Genomic DNA, 19,280 nt, shown 5'->3' with positions numbered 1-19,280 from the left:
CTGTGCCTAGCTTCCTCCTTTCTGGCGAAGGGATCACGAGGGATTGAGCGCGGCTGGTTTCGCAGGCGGGCGGTTCGTCCCGCAAAAGCACCGACGAAAAGCGCCGCGTGTGCTTCCGTAGTGACACGGTTTGTCCAGCTCAGTACCAAGCACGCCGCGGCATCTGAAAGGGAAGGAACTCTTTTTTTCTATTTGTAATGGTATTCCGCAAGCGGTCACTGCTGTAGAGCTATGTTTAGCAACTGCCGCGTTCTTGTTTCATGCGATGAAGCCAGTTAGAAGTGGAAATCTAACTCGCATGGCTGCGTGTTGGAACAGCGCCATCTTTGGATAGTTGCCACTTCGACGGAAGTGCTGATAAGAACAGCAAGTGACCGGCTTATCCGACCATGATTGGCTGTGCATTAACACGCGAGAAGAGCAAGCTTCTCAGGCATCAAACCTTGGGAGCACAGAAGTATGACAGAGACTAAATCATATGTCTTCCGTCGACAACGCAAAAAATATGTGTCGAACCATGGGGCGTGCGAGAATGCCGTGCCGCTGAGCTGATGGCGTCCTTGGGGATGCGTCGTCCGTATGCCGTGCCAAGTGGCAAGTTGAAAGGGGCGTAAAACGCTTTCTTTCCTAGAGCCTGAAGCCCACCACGTCTGTAGACCAGAAGCCGGTTTTCTCAAGGCACCCGGTCACACCGGTCACCCACCCCGTAGGAATTACAAGACTGCACGGAAACTGGTTCGCAGCTGGCGCTCTGATCATTTCTGGTATTCAGCTCTCAGCAACGGTGCCCTGAATTGTGCTATTCTAGACTTTAAAAATGTCGCCTGCACCACAGGTGGACGAGTAGGCACACGCACACGCGCTACCAACCCAAAAGTTTGGAGCGTTCTGCGAACCCTTAGCAATGTCTGACCTTGCGGAGGCTTGCGTAAGCAGTTGTGGGCATGCGGTTGCGGTATGCTGGGCGCTAATGCCTAGGAAAATCGGCATCTGCCGTCATTGTCATGCCTGTTCCAAGTGCGAATGGTGCGCGCTGGGAGGCTATGGCCAGCGGACCAGGCCGTCTGTCACTAATGTTCCTGCGCACGCCACACGCACGATAGGTATGTGCCGTGTGTAGGATGTGGCGTAAAAGGTTCAACCCCCAACTGGATGCCGCTCGCTAGCCAGCACAACCCTAAACCCTGATTATGTTCTCCGGCTGCGCTTGCGAAGCGTGCACAGCCAACCCCCGGCAATGCACTGTGGGCAGGCCAAGTGTTTTGTCGCACGCAATTACGCATTTTTTTGCATCTATGATCATTTCGATCCACGGAAGTGTTTCATCCAGTGTGTCTCTCTAGCTGTGCTACAGTCTAGCTGGCGTCGGGGATGCAAAAGCTCACAACGAATGTGAACAGTATTTCGTCTCTCAGCACTCGCTGTGCGGCGACTGCAAATAGAGCTGAGGCACATAGATCTGTGTATAGGGGAGGCATCACGATTGATATCTTATATCTTCTGCCGTAGCTTCTTCACTGATTGTTCAGCGTATGCCGCTACACGATCTTCCCTCCTTTGGGATTCGTGTAAATATTGACCGCTGATTCTTTTGCGCATTCGTGTGGTACGACCGCCCATGCCTCGATCTAGGAAATCCAACAAGTCAGCAGGCGCAGCAGCTGCTGTTGCTGCTGCAGGCCTGACTGGTTGGGTGGCTGCTTGCAAGGGAGTGAAACACAAGCGCCAGTACGTCCGCAATCATGCTGGAGAGAGACCAGTCAGTTCGCGGGCTTCTAATCATGCTTCGCCGCCAGTCCCTCACGGGCAAGACGAGTTTCCCCCTCTGCCGCGGTCAAGCGTTTCATGCAATAGCCCCGAGAATCCGAGCAAGGTCACTACTGCTTCTGTCAACACAGCACCGACAGGCGACCCTCAGGTTCTGAGAACTCGTTGTGGGCCGACAAGAATAAACATCTCAGGCGACCCTGTGCAACAAGTCTTATTAAAAGCGAACAAGCCATTAGACGCCGCTCCTGCAGCAGCTCCAGAACGAGCCTATCGCCTTAATGTGGATGACAACAGCACGAAAGCAGCAGATTTTCGTAGTTCGAATGTCGCTAGTTCACCGCATCATTCTCCGCCACGGACATTAAAGTCCTTCACGCGCTCAATCAAGAAAAACGATGAGGGTGACTCTCAGGCACCTGGTGATTTCCAGCGATCACAGATCCACCTGCGAAAGATGCGGCACGGCTCGATCCAGACGCGCTCCAAGTAAGTGTGGGCACCGGGACACATATGTGATATCAGCCCATCCGTCATTCACACCACTGGCATGCGCGTGTTTTGTTGTCTTCTAGGCCGTGCCAGATGTTTGCTTCCGGGTACTGCCGTTACGGAGCCAACTGCAGATACCTCCACGCTGAGCAGGTGAGTCGACTGGGATTCGAGTGCATGCTTACTTGTCCCTGCGAACGCGATTGACGTGAAAGCATAACGTACCAAGTACAAGATGCTGGTATCTCTTTCGAGAGTGCAGCGCTCCAAATCGTTCTCAAGGTTGGATATCTAGTCTAGTTCCACTTTCCACCCAGCGGGGGAGAGCAACAGTTTTCTCTCGTCCGCCCCACCATGTTTGGCTGAAGCCGTCGGCGCGTGCAGGAGCCATCGTGGCTGGATAGCATTGCCCTCATGGCGGGGTTCCGCACTGCATGTGTGTTCGATTGCCTGCATGTGTTCGAAGCCAAGAGCAGCCGGTCCTCGGTGAAAGGAACCTCTGCAAGTAGGTGGCCGAGCGCCTATATGGACCAGGTGAGCGGACTCACTGTGGACTGTCGGCATCAGCACCGGTTCACGTACTCTGACAGATGACAGCACAGCAGCTGCACGGAAGCTTCGCACGGAACGTTTCGACTCAACGACGTTCGTCCTCTTTCGTCCTGCAGGTCGTCGCAATGGGAAGGCAGCCATGAACACAGACACCGGCCCCAGAATATCGGAGGATCCGACTCCTCTCGGGGCTCAGTAATCCCAAGGTGTCATCGGGGAGGGCGGCCAGTGCAACCTCTGTTGCCGGGAAGCCGGAGCGGCCCGAAGGGTTACCTCCTTAAGGAAAGGGGCTACGAGTCACCTGAATGGGGATGCGGGAGTCGGCCTGCAGCCGGCCGCACCACCGGCCACACCCGATTCCAGTCCTCTGGCCTTCTACCAGCGCCCTCTTCATCGCCTTTCCCGAAGCAGTCCAGCACTGGCAGCTCTCTGCAGCACGTGGCCTCTACCATCACAACAGCAACGGAAGCTCATAATCGTATGTCCCCGCCGCAGGATGGCGTCATATCGTCTCGAAGCCATTTGCCTTCTGTTGTACATGAGCCGCAGAATCAGCCCGGAATTACCACCGCCTTAGCCGCTCTCATGAGTCCATCCCTCACAACAAAACCGGCTCCACAGGTACCCTTCCACTCGTCCGGGTACCAACAGATGACGGAACAGATAGCGTACACTTCAACGCAGTATCATCATGAGAGGAGCGGAGTTCCCCTTTCCGACGATCCCAGTTTTCACGTGTTGGGAGCGGAAGCCAGCAACTCATCTGCTCCACAGACGGCTGAGCGTGCAGAAGGATGCGGGGTGGGTCACGTCCTAGCAGGCAGGCAGCCTCTCTTGCCAGCTTCACCGCCTGGATGCACGCAACGCAGTCTGGAAGAGGATCCGCACCACGAGGCCCGTATGAGGGCAGTTGAAGGGCAAGGGTACTTGCCGCCCGGAGCGGCTGCTGAAGCAACCCATAACGGTTATTTTAGAAATAATGTCGGGGACTACCCAGCTCCAGGTACTTTTTCGTGCTGGCCTAATGAGTTCGTGCACGGGGCGGATATGGCAAATACATCGTTTGTTGCAGGTGGAGAAACGCCTGCATCAGTAAGTACACTAGAAGGCTTCTACGAGACAGGTTCGATCGCAGCCTCCTACGAATGCTCTCGCTTCCCATCTCGGGGAGGAACTGATCCCTCGTCTACTTCTGACGTCATGTACTCGGACGACATTGCGGATGAGCAGCTGATGACCGGCTTCGGCCAGGGGCAAAATTGGATGCAGCTCACCGATGATTCAGCCGGCGTGCACTCAAGTGCCACTCGGACGAGGCCGATTTCTCCCCCGAGCTTGACGACCTCGAGCGCAGCACATGGCATTGCAGGTTCAGAAGGCCACCACGATAATGCAGCAGTCCCAAGTAAGGAGAGCGGCAAATAGTGGAGATGTGTCGTACTGAGGGTCTCGAAACAGATACTGGGTGCCCGGTTACGGAGAATTACATTAGCCGACCCGTCTAATCCTCGAGTTCGTTGTGAATGATTGCGTGTGTTACTCAGCGATGGGTACCGCAGTGCCTCACGGCATCATTCCGCTGGATCCGCACTGCCATCCGCCGTTCATGGACGGTAACGGAGACAGCGCCGGAACGGTTGGTCTTGTGCCACCTTCCCTTGGCGGCTGTTATTTTCCGAGAAACGAAGCAGAGAATTTGTCAGTGGCGGCGGTCAACTCCCCGGGTTCTCTAATGCCAGATCTGTGCACGACCGATATGTTGCATGAAAACTGCCCGACATATCATTCGGCTTGCAAGAACTTCCAGGGGGCATCATCACATGTTGATTATATAGAGCCTCAAATGAATCAGGAGCCGCAGTTTCCGTCTTTCTTTTCTGCATGTGAGCAAGTAGTCCCAGAGCCGTTAGCAGGATTCGCGGAGCAACAGTGCAATTCCTTCCCGGATGGGCACACCGTGCCAAGCTCGCAGCTTCATTCTCCCTCGCCAAGTGATTCTCTTCTGCCCAGTGACCCACCTTCTAGTTCGCAAAACGTGGACCGATACTACCTCTTCGATGTATTCACAGGCTGGCGCTTGTTGGTCCCCCCACTATCGTATGTTTGCCTGTGTCAAGCGATGGCTGCCGTTCCCCCAGAAAGTAAGCTGTGCTGTAGAGCGCTTTGCATGAGCCGCAAACACGGTATGAACATGTTCACGTAGCTGTAGCCAGCGAACCGTGTGGCATCGGATCGCCTTCGGTCTTATTCTGTTGCAGTGTGTGATAAAGGTGCAAACTTGGCTAATCACCAGAACTTGCGTTGTCATGTCTCTTGTGGATACACGTAGCGTGAGTGCGTTTTCTGTCCCCGAATTCTTGTATGCAGGTTTGACAAGAGATTTCAGCGATCACTATGAGGATTGACTAGTATCCCTTCCTTCCAAGGATGGCCGCCTGGCGGGGCACGTGGTGTTCACAGGACTAAACGGCCATTGGAGGCTGTCAGTAGAGAATAGATGTGGAGACTGAGACGTGATGTACCGCACAGCCGAAGTGATCGCCTGCTCCGTCCGTGTGTAATTACCGCAGCCAACGCGCCTCTCAACATCTTTGGGTGCCAAGGCAGAGCACAGTTGACGGTGTTTGAAAGCATCAGTTCCCGTGCCTGTGTTTTGTCGACCCCGAGTCCCGTCGTGTAAATTAAGGAAGGCGACGGAGATTGCTGATCCATTTGTAACAGGCCAGTCGCGTGCCCTATTTTCGTATTTCGTGTATCGTGTTTGCGATAGTTGCCAAATGGTCCAAAGAGGACGGCTAGCCATTACCGTCGAGACAGCCATTTCGCACTTCTTGCCAACAAACATGCTTACTAACGAAAGTGTCAAATAAAAGGCTATTCTTATGGCAGATGCTGCTTTGGACACCTCCGGACCGTGGCGTCCGCTGGCTGGTCGTGCTGGCAGGTCGCGCATGCAACTCTGAGTTCGGTCTTACGATTGCAATTTGCCAGAACCTTGAGTCTGTATTTCTACGAGATGTCCTGTCCCCGTGAAAGATATCTGTTCCAGGAACCTCTGAAATTTGAGTGTATGGTCCAGAGCAGAAGTGCTCCTTTACACGAAGCACGAGGAAAAACCCGGTGACTCGCCGGCGTTCGTTCGCGTGGTTGATTGCGGCGGGGCGTTCCTCTGTCTCTGTCGAAAAGTTAGCAGTCTTACGTGGATTACTCGTAGTGAAGTTTTCTTGCTTTTCTATGGTACCCCGACTGTTTCATCTTCAAGGGTATGATCACAGCTTCCGGCAAGTTCGAGTTTGGCTGTACAGGACGCCCAGTTTGGCGGCTGTGTGCAGAACCAATGGTAAACTTTCAATCTCCAACCAATGGCTGAAGATGGGCGAAACTCCGCAAGAATTATTTGGCAGTGGGGCATCAGGCCTCGCTCAGAACAGTGGAGCGGCGCCATCTCTTGGCCACGATGGGCAGCATATAAAGGGCGCTGTTGGTTTTAAAGCGTCGGCAACAGGCGGCGAAGCCGGTGGTGACATTTCTACGGGGGTTTCGTTGCTTGAGCAGCACCTGTGGACTGGTGTTGCCATCTGCTTTGTCGCCCTTGTCGTTTGGGTGCTTGGCAAGTACGTGGGATGGAAGAAATAAGGGGGATATTGTGGGTATGTAGGTAGCGAGACAGACGTCTCTTGAGATGCACGATAAAACCTTGATGTACACATGCCTTCGGCATCCTCATCCGCATTATATAGAGCCATTCTAGCTCTACCCTCGGTGTTTGGGGAGTATGTTTGTTGCTCAGTCCGGGAAGTGAAATCACATGTGTCACATATTCAGATTCCTCTCTTGCTGACCTCGGTGAATACAATGTTCTTTTCAACGACACAGAATACGAGGAGACAGTATTCAGTGCTGTGACAGAGGACTGAGTCTCAAATGCTCTTGCTGCCAAGCGGTCTTGGATCGGCGACTTATTCAAGTGCTGGACAAGAGTACATGATATGAAACAAAGATATCGCCTCTTCGCCGCAACAGTCACCTGGGACTCACCTCTCCCCAAATAACGTGTTGCTTCGTCGTTAATTGTTTGGGTGTCAGAAATGTGCTTCTTTGTTGTTGATTTTCAGGTGTGCAATATCATTTGCGGACAAACGGGCAATGCAGAGGGAGGCAGAAGGTCGGCAGAGATGCCACGCAGCGCGGTGAGGAGCAAACGCGTATGCGCCATTGCCGCAGTCTGGATGTATTCTTTCAAAGCCTGCTATCCCTTCCCAGCTTCACAACCATGTATCAATGAGAGACAAGCTTCGTGACAATTGCGGGGGGCAGGTGCACCGGTGTGCGTACGCCTACAGGTATTTGTAAGCATTTTTGCTACGCACTTCGGTGAAACACAGGTTGCGGTACCGTGTAAACGTGTGTTTGATGCTTGTAGTGGCGGGGTATCAGTGCCTTTAACTGGACGGTCCTCCAGTGCTACAGTATACATTGCACATGGCTATTCGGTGGATCTCTCATTAGAAGAATCGTCGCTGGTTTTTCGTTTCTTCAATAGCCTTATAGCTCTCGACCATGGCCGCATGTCGTAGATTATTTCTTTTGCTTGTTGATCACTTGCAGGATGCGTTATGTTGAAAGACTCGAGGGTGCAATGGAGGAATTCAAGAAAACAGAAGAGTTTGAAAAGTTGGAGAAAGAATCTGCGGATAGAGAGAGAGGAATTCAGCCAGAGCATAGGCGGACGTGGCAGTCGCGGGGAAGCACCACTCACAGTGGACCGGCGGCTCCCACGTACCGTCCGAATGTGTACGATCGGTACCAAATGCAACGAGGGAGAGGTGGCTGATGTTAGTCGGTCGAGGCACGCACGTGTGCGTTTTGCGTGTGGATGCCTCGTACTGACAAGCCGGGGAAGGCGACGAAAGTACAGGATCATGCTTGTACAGATAAAGCGACCTCCGGGCGCAGCTTATCCGTGCTCATTCAAGTCTGCAACTGGACCGCAAAGTCATGGTGCTGAACAGTTTTCTGGACAGAGGGAATTTCGGAGCGTATTAGTACCATGTGTATGACCGTCTCGGGGATAACGAACAGACGTGACCGCGAGTGAGGAAGTGCAGTTAAACCGGCTTCTCGGGTATGCGCCTCTGAAGGGCGGCATGTGCGTTCGTGTGAGGAATGTTTCTCCACAGTCAGGCATACATGAGCCGTTCTCCAGGGAGTACCAAGTGACTGTGCAAATCCTCGGTGAGTATGCAGTTTTATTTCACACACTGGAACCGCCATGGGACTTAGCCAACAGGTCGACGGTGTTGGGTGCGAATTTTTTCTTCATGAAAGGTGTTTATGAATGCTTCTACATGCGCTTGGGCCACTCCCGTGATTCGCCTGTCTCGCATCTGTGTCTAATTGGACTGACAAGACCTTCATCATCTGTTCCATTCCGTCTCGGAATATACCAGGAATACTACACATATCTTATTCAAGATGAGGGCGGCCGTGTCATGTTGCCTCCTAAACTCGGTTGACCATACCCCCCACTTGCATAAGACTAAGGCCGTCCACTCCGAGGCACCGTGCTTCTTTGCAGGCGGAAGTCAAACAAAACCAGAGTAGCGGCGATCAGTAACCAGCGGCTCAAATGAGTCGCACCGCAGGACTCGTGTGTACTGCAGTGAGGAGTTAGGCGGATGCAGTGTTGGATAAACAGTTAAGATTTGAGAATTATGCACGGGGGCTCGACCCTATGCCAACAGCCGCAGCGATGCGTACCCCCGCTCCGGACACCTCCTCCTCAGTTGCGAAAATGGGAGTGTGGTATTAGGGCCACTCCAGTTCACAGGATGAGAGTTCCCGCGCGGCCGTAGACCAGAGTAGTCCTCTGTTGCTCAAAGAACTGAGTACTCTCGGACTGAAGCCACATGTACGAACCGAAAACGGGCAATGTGGCACCTCCAGGGGTCTGCAAGGATATGCTACCGGATCGAATGCTCTTAACGCTGACGCCTCATCTCTATAGGCACTGCCCGACGGCTTACGGCTAAAAGAGTTTATCGTCTGTTGTCGGAATATCTGCTGGTCCGACATGATGCTTGCTACTACACATCCAAAGGCGAGGCCGCGCTCCACATGCCGCTCTGTGAGCATCCGTGTCCGTACAGGACAGTTTAGTTTGTAAGTTGATCTGTTTCGATACTTTCGCGATAAGTCGACGAATGCAGTTGATGTTATAGTGTAAACATACACCATAAAACCCCATCCTTTTCGTCCTTCCGACTGGACATGACGAGATGAGGCGCCACACTTTACTTTCACCACTAGCAAAAGTCAAAAACTGCTTTTTACTTTCTTCTTGCGAAGAACCCAAAAAGTATCAACCACGGTGTGCTTGCACACCTCCCTTCATTATTTCTTAATCAACTTCCTCGACAGTCGGGCCTCCAGAGCCTCCCATGCCAGCTCCAGGCATCCCGCCTGGCATACCGCCCATGCCTCCCGGCATTCCGCCTGGCATACCGCCCATGCCTCCCGGCATTCCGCCTGGCATACCGCCTGCGGCTGCGCCTGCCTGGTACATCTTTGTGATGATCGGCGTGCAGACGGCCTCGACTTCCTTCTGCTTCGCCTCGAACTCTTCCTTCTCTGCAAGTTGGTTCTTGTCAAGCCAGTCAAGAGCTTCCTGGATGGCCTTGTTTGCAGACTCTCTGTCCTCAGCCGGGATCTTGTCCTTGATCTTCTCATCGTCCAGAGTCTGGCGCATGTGGTAGCAGTAATTTTCAAGTCCGTTCTTGGCCTCGACACGGAACTTGTTCTGCTCGTCCTCCGCCTTGTACTTCTCTGCCTCCTGGACCATACGGTCGATTTCACTCTGGCTCAGGCGGCCCTTGTCATTGGTAATCGTGATCTGGTTGCTCTTTCCCGTGGACTTGTCCTGAGCAGTAACGTTCATGATACCGTTAGCGTCAATATCGAAGGTGACTTCGATCTGAGGCACGCCACGAGGAGCGGGGGGGATTCCATCCAAGTGGAATTTGCCGAGGAGGTTGTTGTCCTTGGTCATCGCGCGCTCACCCTCGTACACCTGAATCAACACTCCTGGCTGGTTGTCTGCGTAGGTGGTAAAGGTCTGGGACTTCTTCGTGGGGATAGTGGTGTTCCTCTCAATCAGCTTTGTCATGACGCCACCAGCAGTCTCCAAACCAAGAGACAGAGGGGCAACATCCAGGAGAAGCAAATCCTGCACCTGAGAGCTTGTAACGCCCTTCAAGATCGCTGCCTGGACAGCGGCACCATAGGCAACGGCCTCATCGGGGTTGATGGACCTGCAAGGCTCCTTGCCATTGAAGAAGTCCGTGATCAGTTGCTGGATCTTAGGGATACGGGTGGAGCCACCGACCAGCACAACCTCACTGACGGAGCGCTTGTCAATGCCAGAATCCTTAAGGACCTTTTCGACGGGAAGCAGCGAGTTGCGGAAATAGTCCATGCAGAGCTCCTCAAAGCGCGCACGAGAGATCGACACCGAGTAGTCAATACCTTCGAAAAGAGAATCGATCTCGATGGTGGCCTGGGTGCTGCTGGAGAGTGTTCTCTTCGCACGCTCGCACTGGGTGCGGAGACGACGCAGGGCGCGGCTGTTGGTGCTGATGTCCTTGCCGCGGTTCTTGCGCTTGAAGTCTTGGACGCAGAAGTCGACCAAACGGTTGTCGAAATCTTCACCACCAAGGTGAGTGTCTCCCGCAGTCGCCTTAACCTCAAAGATACCGTCCTCAATGGTCAGCAGCGACACATCGAAAGTGCCTCCTCCCATATCGAAGATGAGAACGTTCATCTCCCCGCAACCCTTCTTGTCCAAACCGTAGGCAATGGCAGCCGCAGTCGGTTCGTTGATGATACGGAGGACGCTCAGGCCTGCAATTGTGCCAGCATCCTTCGTGGCCTGACGCTGAGAATCGTTGAAGTACGCAGGAACGGTGATAACTGCCTCCTTGACTTCCTTGCCGAGGTACGCTTCAGCGATCTCCTTCATCTTGCCCAGCACCATGGCTGAAACCTCTTCGGGATGGAAAGTCTTCTTCTCTCCCTGGTAGGTGACTTCAATAAGTGGCTTATCTCCGGGACCAGCCAAGACCTTGAATGGCCAATGCTTCATGTCCGACTGGACCGAGGGGTCGTCAAACTTGCGACCGATGAGACGTTTCGCATCGAAAATTGTGTTCTCCGGGTTGCGTGCAACCTGGTTTTTCGCCGCATCACCGACCAGTCGCTCCGTGTCAGTAAAAGCAACGTAAGACGGTGTAGTGCGGTTTCCCTGGTCATTCGCAATAATCTCCACAGCATCGTTCTTCCACACACCTACACAGGAGTAGGTGGTGCCGAGGTCGATACCCACAGCAGGAGAATCCGCCATCTTGCCGCGCGGGGTAGACGGTAGACAAGGAAACAGTAGAAAAAAAGGATAGGCGAAAAAAAACAAATGACCTCGGAGAAAAAACCACAGACTTTCAGTCTTTTTTCTTCTGAGCAGCACCCGCACGCCACCGGACTCTCCGAAAGGAGGAACTGCGGGGCGGTTCCTGGACACGATCCTTTCACTCGTCGTACCGAACACCACACCCGCGCAGCAGCGGCTTGTAACCGATGTTGCCGGGACGGTGTGTGATCTCGTACAATACAGAGGTAGGTAGGTGCTGGCAACCTGCACTCCACCGGTTTTTTCGGGGGGGCGGGCGCGTCGGTCCTTTTTCGCATCACACCAGGGCAGGACCTGAGGTGTGATTCGTCTCACAGGTTTCCCTGGAACTTCGGTGTTCTTCGCTGCTGCCTATGGGCGCCGAATATTTTTGATCAATGGGAGGTGTAACTCACGTCCCTTCTCCACTAGTCTTCGGTTCTATCGAGCGTGGGGAAAGGAAGGCAGCAGGGGAAGCCGTAGTGTTTCCTCGGAGCAACGAGGTGCGTGACCACGCTCAGGGCACGAGATGGCTTCCCGCCCCCCCACCAAGCACACGTCGTTTACTTAGTCTCCACCTTACGTTGTCCGTGTGCAGTGCGCCACGCTATCGCAGGGGTTGTTTACCGTGGGACGGAAAAGACCGGGCGTCTGCTGTTATTAGTGGCAGCACGGCGCAACGCGTCTGTTAAGGTCAATCAAACTTCAAGGGCTCACACACAGGTGGTGCGTCCCTCCAACCGTCTGTCTTTTCCAGTCCTGAAGAGCAACTACTCGGAAAGTCGGTCTGTGGGTACATGTGAAGAGTTTCCCGTGGATACAGGTAGTCAGGTTGCATCGCTTGCAGAAGGGGTGAAGGTGACCGGGTCGACGCTTTGTTTTCAGCACCTAAACCCGCTAATGAGGGTGGCGGTCGGGTCACATGCCATTAATTGCCGCGCAGTTCCTTTTTCTCTGCTATCCTGCTTCATGCAAAAGTCGTCGGGAGAGGGGTGCTCTCACAAATGCAGTTCCCCCGGGGCATGCCAAAGCTGTACAACTTCTATATCCGTTTTTCTGTCTCGCGCGATAGAAAAAAATCATGTGCGTGAAAGTGCGGTGCCGGGCTAGACGCGCCGCCCGAAGGGATCTCGCCTCCTTGGCGGAAAGTGGCAGTCTAGCCCTAAGGCATCCTGTTGGGCCCATCCAGGATGAACGCTGCTCCGTAGTCACGTACAGCGAGCCGTAGCGACAAGGGCGAGTGGTACGGGGTGGATGGTACTACGTATAAAGCGATGTAGTCGCAAGCACTAGCTTTCCACAGTGATTTACTTACATGCGCGCTGGGGAGCCAGGAGATCGAGACGGATGCGCTGCAGGCGCCATCGTCAGGGGCAACGTACACGTTGTGTGCTCTGGATTACGAAAGTCCACCGTGGCAGCTCATATGTTTCATATTAGTTTCAAAAGCTGTTGTGGTCGCGTGTGGACCCGAACGCGAATTCTTGTATCGAGACACCGAAATAAGCATACTCCGTAGTGACCAACAAGAAAGAGATTAACTTCATTCTGGTCAGTCACTATAAAGACGAACGGGACCGGGCGACGGACACGTCCTCCGCAGCGTCGGAGGAACTCGGTTCTGTTTGCTAAAGGAGTCATGTGACAAGCCATTTCCACAATGCGACAGCGGCGCTCTGCCTTTTCCAGGGGGCTCTTCCGTTTGCTGCGAGAAAGTCGGGGAGAGCATTGATGAGTAATGTCTTCGCTTGCTGCAGCCTCACTGAAGCACCGGCGTAAATGTGCATCCACCCCTCGACCGTCGCCGAAGCGGGAGAATGCAGGCGTTGTGTGCCTGTGTTGGCAGGTTGGACAGTGTCGTGCAGTCTTGTGAGATGTTACACCCGTGTGGAAACGGGTCTCAGCGGATTATGAGGACACTACACCAACGGCATTTCGCAAATGAGAGGCCAGTAAGTGTCGTCGGCTTCCTCGCTGGGATCACGCGCAGCGCGAGTGGAAGCCGTGTAATCTTCAGCACGCAAGGGACTGGCTGAGCGGGGAGGAGAAGCAAGTGCCAGCGGTATGATGCCAAGCTATGGGATGTTGAACAGTTGCCGAACTCGGCTCTTGCTGACGGCGCTTACTGCGGTTCTGCAAGAATGGATGGCCAGTTTGCTGTACGGCCGTGGCACATGCTGGAATAAATTTGACTGCCATCCACAACGCAGACAGTAGAAACTATCTACATCACTTGGTGCACTGGTATGACAGGAATCATACGACCCCGAGCCGAGCCTAACTCGACCCTGCTTGTGTGTTGCAGGGGACGCCAGGCATATGTTCAAGCGATGGCAGTAGCACGCCGCCGCGTAAGCGGTTCTGGGCACGTCAAAAGTCTTCGTAAGCCCTTATCTTGAAATCAACGACAAATCCGCTCACTATGCGATTGAATCATACACAAGTTGTATCAGCCGTCGGGGGAAAGAAAAGTTAAGCCATACCTAAATCTTCTTGGGCGGTCCGACCCATGTATCAACATGCATAAGCCCCCACTGGGTGAGCGCGTTTGGTGTCCCCGAAGGGACTGCCTGTAACCGAGACTCCAGCAGGCAATAAGCTACTGTCTCCGTACTTCTCTTTTCTTCTTAGTTCTTAGGTCTGGCTGTAAGGTCGCTTGTATCTGCATTCCATCACTGTGCGACAGAAAGAGTGAGCTCTCGGTGAATCTTCATTCTCCTCAAGCATGTATGACAAAGTGTTACAAGAGTCGTTTTCGCTTGGTGGCACTTTCACCACAGCCCCATTGTATGTCTTCGTCCGAGAAACAGAGTGGTTTTTTGGCCGCGCCCGTTTCGCCGAAGATCACATTCAAGTCCTCAGATACTTCCCCATCAGCGTTCAAGTGTCCTCCCATGTGTGCTCTCTTCTGAAGTCATCGAATAAACATAGTGACTTAGTGGTGAGAGGCGTGAAGCACCTCATCATGACAGACTCCACAGTTTTTTTAACCGAGGTTTTGCAGCTTAATCATGAAGTGACAGTGTTAGGGGCTGTGAACAGGGCGTGAGGAGGAGTACGAAATCTTCGAATTCCAAATGGACACGTAAGTCCTGACGGCTGGAGCTGCTCCTCCTTTCGCTGTTACTCACCCATTACACAGCGAGGTTGCACGGTATTCTGAAAACGGCTATGCTGCACAGAGCGCTCGTGAACTACTAGACAAAAAACAAGCCCTCTTTGCCATGGCAAGTTGAAAGAGCTAAATATTTTTGAACGCATGTCTTCCAGGACCACATCTCAGTCGTTAGGTGATACTCTCGTTTCTCGGCGGCAAGAAATAGCTGGTACGACAGAAGTGGCAGGCAAAAAGGACAGCTTGCTTCCCGTCTACACGAGGGCGTGCCTTCCAATCGTGTGGGGAAAGAAACAATCGTGGCTCGTCTCTTCAGAAGTGGGGTATTCCGTAGCCCGCGTACAAGCTACAGACAAACTGACCGCTCCGTCGCGCCGATATTTGTTTAAAGGCGAATTTCTGCTCGTCCACTCTCTATAGAATAAGGTTCTCGATGACTGCTGCCGCGCCCATGCCAGTTCCAACGCACATTGAAACAACGCCATATCGCAGCTTTCTTCTCCTCAACTCCGGTAAGATTGTCGCGATCTGCCGAGCGCCTGTGCATCCCAGTGGATGGCCAAGGGCGATGGCGCCACCTGTAAAACAGATGCAGAACGGTAGTGACGGCAAGACGAACGCAGATATTCAAAGAAAAGGACACGCATAACATGATGCATTGATCGGCACGATGCTGAGACGGGTAGACTTGCCAAAAGGGAAGGACCACGGTAAGAAACCGCATCACAGATTGAAGCATGCTGATTAAGCTAGCGAATCACGTTTTATAAATAAAGCCTTGATACTAACATGGAAAGGCAGTCTCTGCCTGCTGGTACTCAATGCTCGCTCGCCGATGGCTGTTTTGGTGGTTTCCACCACCCCACATCAAAGGGTTTGCCTCCCCTGTGTTGTTTCCCGTCCAACGGCCTTGCTGGTGGGCGCAACGTGCCTTTAGGGTTTAATTTGTCCGTAGGAATATTGAGCTTGCCCACGCAATATGCGGCTTGTGAAGCAAACGCTTCATTGAGCTCAAAAATATCGATGTCGTCCATCGAAAGATTTGCCTTCTCTGACACGCAGACGCACATCGGCAAACAGGCAGCAAAATGATATCAGCGTCACCAATACCTCAAAGTGCAGCACTGTCGTATGCTCTGTTCTGCTGTGACTGTAAGTCGAACCGGACGTGGCACCGAGACACAAATTATCACCAGTCAGGACAGGTATTCTCTCATTCTCCGAAGACGCTACTCACTTAAAACGGCTGGAATCGCAACCGCAGGGCCAATTCCCATAATCTCGGGAGGTACGCCCACCGCTGCGAACGCCACAAACTTGGCCAAAATCGGAAGCCGAAGTTTCTCTGCTGTTGATCTTCTGGCTAGGAGAACCAGCGCAGCTCCATCGGAGACCTGGCTGCTGTTGCCTGCAACGCAGTACCGCCACCAGAAAGTGCACTTAATTAACGCAACGCGCCCCGTACGGCGAACCGCGAGACGCGACAAATGTTGATGCTACATTAGCTTTACCTGCAGTGGTGGTCCCTTTTGCCTGGAAGGCAGGTTTCAGCTTGGACAGGCTCTCAACCGTCGTCCCTTTGCGGGGGCCGTCGTCCCTATCTACCACAATCTCCTTTTCTACCCCATCTGCATCCTTCACCTGAGTGCACCGGTAACACACGTGGCATATATATATATATATATATATATATATATATATATATATATATATATATATGCGTATGCAGACATATGTAAATATCTATATCGTCATACCATGGTGGGTGTACCGCACGTACGCACGCATCATCGGCTGCTGTACAATGATGATACAATGTGTGTGCATGTGTATATGCTTCTCGATGTAGTCCAAAATGTATTCGCACGCATATATTGACCAGCGTGCGTGCATCTACTCCTCCAAGGAGATAAATGTTTGACACGTCTCAGGGCGCAGCCAAACACAACACGAGGGATATGACCAAACATGCCACAATTCCTCCGTGAAACAGGCTCCAATCCCCAAAAGGAGAGCGCGTTGCGCAACAAATCCCAGGACGGCCAACTTGATTATGCAATCCACGAAGCTTACTCTCACCTTCACTCGCAACGGAACAATTTCATCTTTGAAAAGTCCCTGTTCTTGCGCCCTCACAGATCTGTCATGAGTGTCCTTCGCCATTTGATCTTGGATCTCACGCGTGATGCCGTACTTCTGAGCCACATTCTAAGTAAGGCATTGATGACGACAGCAGGCGACACGACGAAGTAGTACACTACGAAAACGCCGCTGAAGGATAAGGCATCGACGTCAACCGGTGCTCCTTGGGACGCAGCATACACGCAAAGAGTCCAACAGGTATGCAGAGACGCATCTTCGTACGTAACATGCGCAAAAGCATGCAAAGAACGCGCGCGTAAATTTGCTTGAATGCAAACTTACGCGCGCGTTCTTTGCACCCTAAACTGACACGATTGAGGTTTGCGGATGCCGCCAGACGTCTCGTCTCATGTGGCAAAATTCTCACTTCTGAGGTGAGCCCCATTGGAATAAGGCAATTTCTCGCTTGTTCGTCGGTGAAAATCCTTTCGGACAGCTTTTCTGGGTTGAGCGTTGTCATCATGTCGAAGTGAGACATGGACTCGACACCTCCTCCTATACCGATGTCAATAAAGCCACTTCGTATGGCAGCTGCGAAGTGTACAACATGCAGACAAGCTTGCCGATAAATCACACGTGAAGCGCACGAGCCTTTTGATACAGCGTTTGCGTTTCCTTGTCCAACTGCATTATGGAAGTCCCAGTGGAAGAAAAACACTAAGCAGAGAGTGACGTACCGACAATGTTGGCAACAGCTTGCAATCCACTGCTGCATTGCCTGTTGACGACACTAACTGGGACAGACGCTGGCAGCCCTCCCAGAAGCATGGCAATCCTCGTCCCTAGAGCTCCCGCACCTGGCTGCAAGACGTTTCCTGAGAAGGAGAGAACACTTCAGGGATGTGGAAGTTTAAGCGCCCACTGGGGAACTGGCGTGCCGGGGGGGAGGCGGGGTGCAAACAACGCCGCAATGCATATATCCACGAAAAGTTCTTCAGGTAACTAAGTGGATTTCGATGGCCTGGTCGACATGCATCTTTCAGAAAATATACAGTTGAATCAACACCACCTGAGTCTGCAGGTCCGAAATACGAGCACAGGCCGATGAAGGTTGTTTTGTAGCTCACATGGTACGAGCGCAGCTTGACTCAGTGTCCGTGACACGTGGGAAAGCCACATATGGAAAAGTGACGCTACCAACTGAATACAGAGCATACCTATGCAAACATCCTGTATCACGGCAGGGTCAATTTTGGTCGTCCTCAGTAGAGCAGCAAACAATTCAGCTAAAAGGTCTTCCGGATACGTGTCCTTGAAACCTGGTTATAAAGGAAACGCAATCCATGGTTCGAAGAACAATCATGGAACTCTCTAGCCATGCTTCTATGTGCGACACAACCGACAGCATATATGTCAAGACTCCTTCCTGGTGAAGTTACGTTGCCGTCTAAGAGCTCAAAACATACCGCCCTTTTTGGCCTTGGTGATCGCTGTGCGGAGAGCCGTGCAAATTACAACATCATCCGGGTTTCCAGGAACAGCGCTGCCGCTGTAAAGAAAAAAAAGCATCACGCATACGACAAAAAAAATGCCGCAGCATCTGGGTCCCAATTCCAGAATTGGTCTAGCGAATGCGGCAAAACAAAACCGGTTGCGGACACGGCGGCTGCCCTGCATCATCGAGGACTCGATTCGTGATCAAGCGACAGAACTGGCTGCGCTAGAAACTAAGAGAGCGGAGTATAGAGCCAGATGTGTATTTTCCCGTCAAGCAACTTCTTATCCCCACATTGAAGAAGAGCTGCTTGGTTGCGGAAAGTGGCCGGACATAACAGATAGTCGATTCATTTTTGCATGCGTTCGATTACAAGGCGTGTTTTTAGCAAGGGATATTGTAAAATTACACGACAGACTGTCCTCTCTACCCAAAAATAGCTGAAAGATCCTACACACGAGGTCGGAAAACAAACTCAGTTAGCATCACTTGACCTACTACACTTCTTCTGTAGGCTGTACGATCGATTGAGTAACTCGTGTCGATCTACGCGTCTAGTTCGTCGGCCCTAGAACACCAAAAAAAGCCTTTTGGCTCGGAGGTGGGCGGAGGGGGGAGGGGAGTTCCCCCGCTTTGGCGCGGGCGTTTCTGTGTGTTTCATGCTGCGCTCTACAAGGCCAAAAAAATGTTGCGAAAACTCGAGGAGATCATACATATGAGGCCGCGAACACACAGAAAATGGCAGGTAGCGCTCCATGCCGGCATCCACCTCGAAGGGCAGCAAGTGCTGTCTTGCTCTTGGACAGCCATGGGTGACGAGGGCACTATGCCACGAAGCCCTTTAGAGAGTTCACAGAACCCGGTGAATGTCCGCGCCGTTCCAGCGAAAAAAGCGCTTCCCTGCTGAAGAGCTCAGTAAAGGGGACGAGAGCGAGCGACACTGCTGAGGATTTCGAGAACACCAAATAGACATTTCATCTAGCGTAGGTTTCTTCACGCTATGTAGGCGAATGACGCCGTCCACATATCATCTCTACAAGGAAAACAGTGTACGCATATTACCATCCCCGTGTCTCCGCTCTACTCGTAAACAATTATCCCATACGAGCCTTCCCCCTCTCCGCTATAGCAGTAGGTGCGCCTCATCTCCAGCATTATGAAGAACGCCGAGAGCAAAACCGCTTTTGTATATCTTCCACTGGCATTTGATTGGATGCTTTCCGATCACAGCGCGCCCTTCCGTTCGGGCATTTGTTCCTACACCTCTGGTAACCCGCTGACTTTCAAAACGCATCCTTTTTGGTCTTGATTGCCCGTACAGCGTAACAGTGGACGCG

The 19,280-nt window shown here is 52.5% G+C and overlaps 5 protein-coding genes across 5 annotated transcripts; 3 read left to right on the top strand and 2 right to left on the bottom strand.

The window, feature by feature from the left end:
* Nucleotides 1-1,618: 1,618 nt before the first annotated feature.
* BESB_007510 (uncharacterized protein) lies at nucleotides 1,619-3,010 on the top strand (the record flags this gene model as incomplete). The annotated part of the gene is made up of 4 exons (XM_029359505.1): nucleotides 1,619-2,256; nucleotides 2,343-2,412; nucleotides 2,644-2,764; nucleotides 2,928-3,010. The coding sequence occupies 4 exons, from the start codon at nucleotides 1,619-1,621 to the stop codon at nucleotides 3,008-3,010; spliced, it is 912 nt and encodes a 303-aa protein (XP_029222418.1).
* Nucleotides 3,011-3,711: 701 nt separating this feature from the next.
* On the top strand, nucleotides 3,712-5,216 carry BESB_007500 (uncharacterized protein; the record flags this gene model as incomplete). Its single annotated transcript, XM_029359504.1, has 3 exons — nucleotides 3,712-4,216; nucleotides 4,356-4,424; nucleotides 5,179-5,216. The coding sequence occupies 3 exons, from the start codon at nucleotides 3,712-3,714 to the stop codon at nucleotides 5,214-5,216; spliced, it is 612 nt and encodes a 203-aa protein (XP_029222417.1).
* Nucleotides 5,217-6,183: 967 nt separating this feature from the next.
* On the top strand, nucleotides 6,184-7,645 carry BESB_007490 (uncharacterized protein; the record flags this gene model as incomplete). Its single annotated transcript, XM_029359503.1, has 3 exons — nucleotides 6,184-6,425; nucleotides 6,927-7,001; nucleotides 7,420-7,645. The coding sequence occupies 3 exons, from the start codon at nucleotides 6,184-6,186 to the stop codon at nucleotides 7,643-7,645; spliced, it is 543 nt and encodes a 180-aa protein (XP_029222416.1).
* A 1,566-nt stretch (nucleotides 7,646-9,211) lies between these two features.
* Nucleotides 9,212-11,209, bottom strand: BESB_007480 (heat shock protein HSP70; the record flags this gene model as incomplete). Its single annotated transcript, XM_029359502.1, has 1 exon — nucleotides 9,212-11,209. One exon carries the CDS (start codon nucleotides 11,207-11,209, stop codon nucleotides 9,212-9,214), a length of 1,998 nt encoding a protein of 665 aa, XP_029222415.1.
* A 3,571-nt stretch (nucleotides 11,210-14,780) lies between these two features.
* On the bottom strand, nucleotides 14,781-19,098 carry BESB_007470 (putative acetyl-CoA acyltransferase B; the record flags this gene model as incomplete). The annotated part of the gene is made up of 10 exons (XM_029359501.1): nucleotides 14,781-14,944; nucleotides 15,298-15,417; nucleotides 15,604-15,774; nucleotides 15,878-16,007; nucleotides 16,446-16,574; nucleotides 16,876-17,039; nucleotides 17,186-17,323; nucleotides 17,666-17,767; nucleotides 17,915-17,997; nucleotides 19,049-19,098. The coding sequence occupies 10 exons, from the start codon at nucleotides 19,096-19,098 to the stop codon at nucleotides 14,781-14,783; spliced, it is 1,251 nt and encodes a 416-aa protein (XP_029222414.1).
* Between the last annotated feature and the right edge of the window lie 182 nt (nucleotides 19,099-19,280).

This window comes from Besnoitia besnoiti, chromosome I (assembly GCF_002563875.1).
Source record: "Besnoitia besnoiti strain Bb-Ger1 chromosome I, whole genome shotgun sequence".
NCBI classification, from domain to species: domain Eukaryota; phylum Apicomplexa; class Conoidasida; order Eucoccidiorida; family Sarcocystidae; genus Besnoitia; species Besnoitia besnoiti.
Note: the sequence above shows the minus strand (reverse complement) of the source record. Positions and strands in the feature narration are given on the sequence as shown.